Source organism: Malus domestica, chromosome 04 (genome assembly GCF_042453785.1).
Source record: "Malus domestica chromosome 04, GDT2T_hap1".
NCBI classification, from domain to species: domain Eukaryota; kingdom Viridiplantae; phylum Streptophyta; class Magnoliopsida; order Rosales; family Rosaceae; genus Malus; species Malus domestica.
The window spans coordinates 18,458,497-18,467,805 of NC_091664.1; the positions used below are offsets into that span (position 1 = coordinate 18,458,497).

The 9,309-nt window shown below is 36.3% G+C and overlaps 1 protein-coding gene and 2 long non-coding RNA genes across 3 annotated transcripts; 1 reads left to right on the forward strand and 2 right to left on the reverse strand.

Moving 5' to 3' along the window:
• The first annotated feature begins 283 nt into the window (after positions 1 to 283).
• LOC103433275 (uncharacterized) lies at positions 284 to 1,876 on the forward strand. Its single transcript, XM_008371521.4, has 2 exons — positions 284 to 774; positions 995 to 1,876. Exons 1-2 carry the CDS (start codon positions 502 to 504, stop codon positions 1,607 to 1,609), a joined length of 888 nt encoding a protein of 295 aa, XP_008369743.1. The 5' UTR covers positions 284 to 501; the 3' UTR covers positions 1,610 to 1,876.
• A 3,946-nt stretch (positions 1,877 to 5,822) lies between these two features.
• Positions 5,823 to 7,034, reverse strand: LOC103433276 (uncharacterized). Its single transcript, XR_011580071.1, has 2 exons — positions 6,795 to 7,034; positions 5,823 to 6,052 (listed from the first exon to the last, which is right to left on the reverse strand). It is a non-coding gene; the product is annotated as an uncharacterized lncRNA (long non-coding RNA).
• Positions 7,035 to 8,301: 1,267 nt separating this feature from the next.
• On the reverse strand, positions 8,302 to 9,108 carry LOC139195165 (uncharacterized). The gene is made up of 4 exons (XR_011579799.1): positions 9,085 to 9,108; positions 8,843 to 8,921; positions 8,497 to 8,663; positions 8,302 to 8,351 (listed from the first exon to the last, which is right to left on the reverse strand). It is a non-coding gene; the product is annotated as an uncharacterized lncRNA (long non-coding RNA).
• Between the last annotated feature and the right edge of the window lie 201 nt (positions 9,109 to 9,309).

Sequence of the window (9,309 nt, forward strand, 5' to 3'; positions counted from 1 at the left end):
CCTCTCCACGTGCAAGATGAATTTGCATGTAAAGAAGTGTATAAATTTATGACTCATTTTCTAATGATTTAAGCTTTTTAAGCCAGTGCTAATCCAAGACTCGTGCACATCCATTTGTAGTCTAGTCAAGGATAAACATTAGAGTCCGAAAACAATGGACATGGCCACCAAAATATTGTTTATAATAATTATTCCAAAGCATATCCTGACCATCGATCACGACACACTATCTCACTAGCAAATTTTTGCACATTTGCCATTTTGCCTCTTTAAGATATGTGGAGTCAAGAGAATCCAATATTTCTGACCACATCTTCGACTATTAGAGTTTCCACCACTTCTACGAACTCATTTGCTTTCACTTTTTTTTGTTCTTTCGCTACAATTCACAACCACAAAAATCCACTTTATATACCTCTAGATTTCTCTTGCCAACACCTCCCTCCCTCCTTCCCTCCCTTTCTCTCTCTCTCTCTAGATTTCTTGTTTTTGTTCATCTCCATGGCCAATAACTACAGTTTTTTATGTCTTATAGGAGCCATAGATCGTCTATGGTTTCGCCAAACCATTCTTTTCGCTGAGCCAATTTCATTATTTAGTCCCAAAGGTAGTACGATTGAAGATCAAACACCTCAGGACTCCATTGTCACAGATTCTTTTACTTACCCATCATCCACCATCTCCTTCTTGCCTCATGCAGATGAAGAATTCGATTTCTCACCACTTTTATATGAAGACAACTCATCAGATTCACCACAAATGACCACTCCACAGGTATTAAACAAAGGATTGAATACAGTTTTTGTCCTTGTATATATTTTAACCATATTTTAATTTCGTCTGTTTTTGGAATTGGTTAAATTGAAAACAAATTGACTAAAATTAAAATTCGATGGAGCAATTCCAGTTCTTTAATTCCAAGAAAAATACCGGTAATGATTTTGTTACACACAGTTGGCCTAGCTGATGTTTCGTATGCTGCAACAATGACTAGGATGATTCCAATAATGAAGAGGAGGATGACATGAACTCGAACGAATTCGTCAACGTGCAGAAGAACAAAACTAGACCAACAAGATTAAATATGTTGGCCAACAGAATGTTAATTCGGTCTCAGTCATCTGATCACCAAAAACGTCCCCGGAAAAACAGAAGATGCTCATCATCCACATCATCACCAGGTTATGCAACGGCTGCTGCAGCGGCGCAAAAGCTTCAGAAATCGATGAGCTGCCGGAGCTTGGGGGAGCTAGAGCTCGAAGAAGTTAAGGGGTTCATAGACTTAGGGTTCACGTTTAAGAAAGAACACTTGAGTCCAAGAATGATGAGTTTAGTACCTGGCTTGCAGAGACTTGGTGTGTCTAATAGTAAAAAGTTACGGAATAAAAATGATGATTCTGCTGAAATTGAAGTACCTAAAGAAGATAAAGATGATGAAAAAGAGGGTGAAGTGATGAGGCCTTACTTGTCAGAAGCGTGGCTTATAAAACGGCCAGATTCGCCCTTGCTAAACCTGCGGTTGCCGAGAGTCTCCGCAGCTGCTGACATGAAGAAACATCTGAAGTTTTGGGCTAGAACTGTTGCTTCTGAAATTCACCAGGAATCTTAAACTCATCACTCTCTGTTATGATTTGTACTATTATGTCGACAGCTTTTGCAATTGTAAACAGTGTGTTTTTCGGTGGCCGTTAAAAAAATGTTGCAATTGTTACTAGCATAGTGTATTTCGCTCTAGTTGTAAGTGAGAAGTCTTAGATTCAAATATGAGTTTGATACTAAATTAGTGTTGAATTATAGTTGTATAAAAAGAGATTGTAATTGTATAAAGTAGTAAAGAAGTGGAAAAGCAAAGGGTCAGAAAACCTGTTTTCAGTCTCGTTTTGGTCGAAATAATTTTATAAAGCCAAAGGCTTATTTTCATTGTCTCTTACATTGATTTTTAATGCCATTTAAACATGGAAATGGCGGCTGGCCAGTTGACAAATCATCTTATGCTTCTGAGGTTTATTATTAAAGCATCAACATGGTAAAAGGATTACAACATATAGACAAACACATATGAACATACATATATATGGAGATATGTATATATGCATATTGGAATAGAGAGTCTGCAGAAACCTTACCTGCTGTTGAAGACGACATGGCGATATTAGTGCTAAAAGGGCGTCTTCTACTCTCAGCAAAACTATAATGCTCTCACTTATAGGACAGGCTTTAAGCTCGTATTGACAACGTGTATTTGTGAGAGCAGAGAAAACCTATATGCATGGTTTAGGTAAGAGATATTAACCAAATCACCATGGTATCCCACCATAACAAAGAATATATGTCTTGCTAAATGAGGATTCTGACTCCATGATTCCTACTCAATTAGGGTTCCAAGATCTCTTAAGTATCAAGTAAGTCAGTTGGACTGAAGTCTATTGACGTTCATAATGAGTTTTACTAAATAAAGATTACCCTGATATAATAAGAACCATGGTGATGATTGAGCCTTCATAATATGCAATTGTTCCTCTTAACAACCTGTCACTTTGACTAAAATGCTGAACCATGGAAAACTAAATGCATATATATATATATATAAAATATGTGTGTACATTACTGCATTTGCACTCCATGATTACATACACATCTAATACAATGTTGACAAGTTATGATGTTCTGACTATACAGCTGATGTTGTATGTCAATTTCTGTAACATGAGAATTCTGTCAAAATCAAACTCAAATAATTTTATGAGAATAACAAAGTTTATTGATCAAACGAAATCCGAAAATAACTAACAAAGTCACAAATTAACAGAGAGATGGTTTAAACAACTGAGTGTTCACTTCTACTCATTAATTGAATCAAAAGTTTCTCCGAGTCCCATACTGAAGACATGGTTTTTTAACACTCTCACTATTAAAGCTTTTGTCAAGGGATCCGCTATCATGAGATCTTGCCAATATGTTGGATGTCAATAATTCCCTCTTGATTCGTTCAAACACTGTACGTCCATTAGTCGACTTGCCAAAGACTATATTGTTTCTTGAAAAGAATACTGATGCTTTATCATCACAATTTATCTTCAAAGGTCCTTCAATATTGTCACCCACTCTCAAACACTTCACTAAGTTTCTGATCCAGATGACCTGTTTAGTTGTTGCACAACAGCCAATAACTCAACTTCCATTGTCGAAGAAGCATTGCAAATTCTGTTTTGCACTTTTTCATGAAACTGCTCCTCCATCTAGCAGAAAAATATAACCATTGGTTGATTTTCAATCATTTACACAACTGTAAGTTAACATGAAGTCCACGGTTCTCTTGACATAACTCAAGACATTTTTAGCTGCAACCCAATGTGTTGTACCAAGATTTGCTAGAAACCTCCCTAGCACACTCACTGAAATGGCTATGTCTGGTCCTGTACATACCTGAGCATACATTAGGCTGCCTACTAAAGATGCATAAGGTTTGTCCTTCATATTTTCTTTCTCAAGTTCATTCTTGAGGCTTTGTTCATTGCTCATCTTGTCTCCTTTGCCAACTGGTAATTCTCCGCTTGAACAATTTTGCATGTTGAACCTTTAGTGATTCTGTTAATGTGGTTCTTTTGAGACAGACCAAGAACTCTCTTGGATCGATCTCTTTTAATCTCAGTCCCAAAAACATAATGAGCTTCCTCTAAGTATTTCATATCAAAACCAGAACCACTAGTCAACATTCTCTTTGATGACTGTAATAAGTTCATGTCTGAACTAGCTAGTAAGATATCATCAACACATTAAACTAAAATTATTAATTTGGAGCCAATGGCCTTGAGATAAATGCACTCATCCACTTTATTTTCTTCAAAATCAGAAGCAGGCCATTACTTGATCAAACTTCTTAATTCATTGCCTAGATGCTTGTTATAGTCCATAAATGGACTTGTTAAATTTGCGGACTGTAGACTCCTCCCTTTCAACAAATTCTGGTGGTTGTTGCATGAATATCTCTTCTTCTAATTGTCCATTGAGGAAAGCCGTTTTACATCCATTTGATGAAGTTCCAAATTTAAGTGAACAGTATGAGCCACTATATTCCTCGTGGAATGTTTAGTGGAGAGAAGTGAAAATGTTTCATTGTAATTGATTCCTTCCCGCTTATGTAAAGCCCATGGCCATAAGTCTAGCTTTGTGCTTCTCTATGTTGCCTTGTGAGTCCCTTTTAGTTTTAAAAACTCACTGGCAACCAATGGGTTTTGTAGTAGCTGACGTATTAGATACAAGAGTCCAAACTCCATTTTTCTTCATGGACTTACTTTATGCCATAAATCTGAACGGGTACTATTGACAGCTTGAGTGTAAGTTGCATAACCATCTTCATCGCCAATATTGTATTCTGTTTTTCGCAAATAACACAAGTATTCTGAGGAAATTACAGATTTATGCGTTCTTTGTGATTTTCTCAGATTTAATGCTTCAATAATGTTGGTCACTGCAATGTTGTTGTCTGGATTCATACCATCTGCCTCATTTGTCTCAGTTGGAAGATCGATGTGAGCTGCTTCATTTGTATAGATGACATCAATAAGTAGTACCACATTTTCTACATCCTCCATTTGAGAATCAAGTTCAGCAGGTGACCGTAGAATTATTGGCAATCTACTGGTGATTTCTTGTGGAGCAAGTAACGCTTGGATCCAGTTTCTTTCATTTGAATTACAAAACCTAGCTTCAACTTTACATCCCCATGCACGAAAAATGGTAAAACCAAGGTTTTTTTACCGATCTATGCTTCAAAAGGAATAACTTGTACTGACTTACTTAGCACTTTATTGATGATAGAGTTGAATATTTTCAAAACTTCACTCTATAAGAAAATAAGTAATGGTGAATGTGCAAACACGGATCGAATCATGTCTTTCAAGGTCCTATTTCTTCTCTCTGCAACTTAAATTGGTGTTGAGTTTCTGGGGTTGTTATTGAGAAATGATTCCATTTTGTTCAAGATATATTGCAAATGGTCCCCCTTGTTGTCTGACTTATATGTACCTGCCAAGTACTTACCACCCCTCTCTGATCTACAATTTGCATATGTTTATCAAGTTGTTTTTTGACTTCCAATTGCAAGATTTTAACACACTCCAAAACTTAAGTATGATATCATATAAACATATCCAAACCTTGAAAATCGTCAATGAAAGTGACAAAATAAGAGTTACCACATAATGTTTTATTCGGGAAAGGACTACAAATGTAAGTGTGAATAATTGCAAGGAGATATTGACTCCTCTTAGGCCCTATTTTTCTAGCGTTTGCAAGTTTTCCCTTAAAGCAGTTGACTAGTCTTTAAAATTACTTAAATTAAGTTGTGGCAACATGTTTTTCTTTGTTAAAGCGATGATTCTTCCTTTAAGAGATGTGCCTCAACCTCTTATGCGAAAGCATGGAGGAATTTTCATAAGTGAGCAACCTTTTGAAACCAACATAATTAACATCAAAACATTCATTCACATAAGTATGATCGATTTGCCACATATCAATATTAAATAAAGCAACACCAAGCAAGAATATACTTCCTCTGTTATAACTTATTCAAATTATTCTCTAACCTAGGCATCGAAGCCTCATTGGACACCCTCCCCTTTTTTCAGGTGTTGTGAATTAGGCTAATGATGTTTCTTGTTCAATAGGTGGTGTTTCACCAATTCATCAACTCGGGATGAAATTTGTATCCACACTACAATTGGTATGTTGCTTTAGATCATGACTAGAAAATCATGAATGAACAAGACACATTTAACCTGAATAAATTCAACACAATCATGAATGAACAGAGGAACACGTGAGTGAATGAGGTCGATAAGATAAACAGCTTGGCTTTTACATGCATTCAACTGAACATTGCACAATATGAATCACCTTAAGGAAGGATGAATCTCATCACCGAAGTCAGAATCCAACCCACTTAAGATACCTCTGATGTCCGCCTCAGAATACGTTTCTCTAAACGCCTTTAATCTCACCATTAAAGGTGGCAAATCTCCAGCCATAACTTTCCCATTCTGAGTCTTCACTGAATTAAACAGAAAAGCACAAAAAAATTGTAATTAACTCAAAGCCCACATATCAAAGAAAAACTATCACTTAAGATCCACAAATACCACACGATATCAAAATTTGGATAAACCTCCTATACTTTAATCCTATCAAAGTCGACGAATTCAGAATATTAACCATCACAGCTGATGGCATTAGAAAAACTGTTGAGCAAGAAAAATAAACACACCCAAGAATCATAACAGTAAAATTCAAGGAGAAAAAAGCTCAGAGCTGCTATCTTTACTAATAATATCTAACTGAAATGCTCTATAAACTTCAGCAATTAGAAGATCATACCAGCAAATGCATCAAAAGAACAAAAAACTAGATAAAAATTTTAAAAACTCTAATATGTAAACAATAAATAAAACAATCTTTATTCAAATTACAGGAGATAAATCAAAATATAAAAAAGATTAAACTTTTCAACCATCAGAAACAAATATGTAGGAAACCCAAGCTTTTCTGGATTTAAAATTTCTTAAAATCAGAACGGGGGGCCAATTGCTTTTCTGGGTATAAAATTTCTTCAAATCAGAATGGGATTCAACTTGGATTTTCCCAAGATTCACTAAATCAAACGACAAAAAATTAATCACAACAAAGCAAACATAGTGCAAAATTTGCCGAATGCAACAACTCCATCAGGCAAAGGAAATTCGACCACGACATGAAAAACAAAAAGGTGTGAGATAGAGAGAGACGAAACTTCTTGCCTGCCAGGAGTTCCGAGCTTGAGAGAGAGCTCGAGAAAAATTGTTCTCGAAGCGAATGAAGAGAGTGGAATGAGAGAGAAACTCCCAGTTCCCCCAACTTTTCCAGCTTCCTTCTGTGCCCAGATGAGCAACACGTGTGCATCCAGTCTCCTCTTCCTGGATGACCAGCACGCATACATCCAGTCTCATGTCCTCCTTAGATGACCAACACGCGTACATAAGGGGCAAACCAGTAAATTCACTGTGCAACATAGAAAAGACTGAGAATAAAAACAACTGAGCTCGTGAACAGTGCTTTTTTAGTATATAGATAATGTGATCTTTAAACAATGTTGAAAAATAAGTACCCGTATACGCTTACAAAAATGATGTATTATCAAGAAGAAATTAGAATATCAAAGTCCTCAACAAAACATGAGGCATAATTAGAAAAATCACTACTTTTGGTTACAAATATTCAATTCGAATCATTTCAAATAAAATGCACATAAATTCAAACCAGTACATGCACACAAAGGTAGGGAAAGTCATAACTCGATCAAACATAAAAGACACGTTTAAAGAAGATGCTTAAGAAAACATTTTATCAATGAAGATTCGAGAAGGAATATGGTCAAGAACGAAACTATGAGGAATATCAAATACCTCACAGGGACACAAAACTACTTGAATGTGCTCCAACGAACGTAAATCTAGCATTCTCTAAAAACTATCTCCATCCTACATCATCATCTACCCTTAAGCACAACCACTAAAACTGTAAAAGACCCGAAAACCATGATCTGCACCACAAATTATACTACTAATCCATAAACCAATCAGTCATCAAGCATATTCTTTTATCTTTTCCTAATTTGATTGTATATTGTAGTTATTTGCAATGCTCCAAAACAATGAAATGCACATGATTTCTCTTTTCCTCCTAATCTGCAAAAACAAATCAATATCCAATCCCAATTTAAATTAACAGACAGGGGAAAAGAAAAAATTAAAAAAAAAAGACAACTTGAATTCAAAAGATTTCCACATGATGTACCACACCACCATTTAGATTCACCATTTCTCACTTTCACCATTTAATGTATTTAGATTATTAGGGTGATTTGCTATCTAAGACTCACTTGGAAGTTGGGAGAGAAGTTATAAGTCGCAAGCTCTTGAAATACAGTAATGAATTTGGATAATATTGGACCTGGAAGAAAATATCACATGCACAGCAAGCTACAGCGACAATTAAAAAAAGAGATCTTAAGCAAAACCATGAATCCAACTCAAAAATGAAATCTTGCAAATAATATCTCAAACCATAACCCAAATCAAATGCACCAAATCTCACATCAAAAAATAAATTATATAATTGACATATTGGTAGAAACCCAACAGAGATTTTAGCAAGAGAAAGAAGGAGGGGGGAGAGAGAGAGAGAGTACCAAAGGGAGTGAGATATGGTTGTACCTCAACAGCTAACGGAGCCAAAGCCAAACCCTAGAGATTCGAAGGGCAGAGACAGGAAAATACCTTCTTCTTTCCCACTGCTCCTGTTACCACCTTCTCTCTCTAAAAACCAAGTGGAAATTGTTTAGAGAGAGACAAAAAAGGTGATGATGATTGGACGAAAGAAGTATGAAAAACTAAAATACATGCAAGCTTGAATTCAAGTCCCAAATTGAAAACATAAGGGAGGAGTGTAAGGGTGGTTTACCGAGGTCGGGAGCGGTAAGTCTTGTAAGAGAAGCCGATGAACAGTGGCAGTAGCCACTGCACAATGAAAGGCCTTCGCATGTGTGTCCTGAGCAGAACGGAGTGAGTGGTGGTGGTTCTGTGGTGATGTTTCGCCGAAAAATTGAGGCGTTGGTGTGTCGGTGTGTCCTTGATTATATATCAGAATTCATAAACAAAGTCAGAGGAAAATTGATGATTATTGAGCCAGTATTGAATAATGGGTATAAGATTGAAACTTTTGGATGCTCAGCCTTGTTTCCAGATGAAAATAAGCATCCCAAAAAACGAAAATAAATCAACTTAATATAAAAGTTTGTATTACCCACCTCAAATCGGCCGGAGAACTCATATTGGAATTTCTATATACCTTCCAATTTTTCTGTAACCTTTACCATCTCAGAATTTCTGGATAGGACATGGATTCTACAACATTAGATAAAACTATCTATACTACACATATGGAGATATATTAAGATAAAATCAAGGTATGAACTCTATCAATTTAGGGTTGGAAAATTACCTTCAAATTTCAGTGGAGAGAGAGTGAGCAAGAGTTTAAAAGGTGTACCTGTAGTGAGTGAGTGAGTGAGTGAATGAGTGGGCGAGTGATGCTGCAATTGTGAGAGCCTAAGAAGAACATGGAGATGGGATCGAAGAAGATCAAGGATCTGCAGCAATGGCGCTGAGATCCCCACTCTTCCCTTTCCTTCTCTCTCTGTCTCCCTCTCTCCCTCTCCCTCTCCTATCTCTATCTCTATCTCTATCTCTATCTCTATCTATCTCTATCAGCATG

Excerpts from the sequence above, each read along its gene's own strand:
- LOC103433275 (XM_008371521.4), top strand. The coding sequence starts at position 502 with ATGGCCAATAACTACAGTTTTTTATGTCTTATAGGAGCCATAGATCGT. Across the intron at positions 775-994 it reads CACAAATGACCACTCCACAG|GATGATTCCAATAATGAAGA; the intron begins GTATTAAACAAA and ends AACAATGACTAG.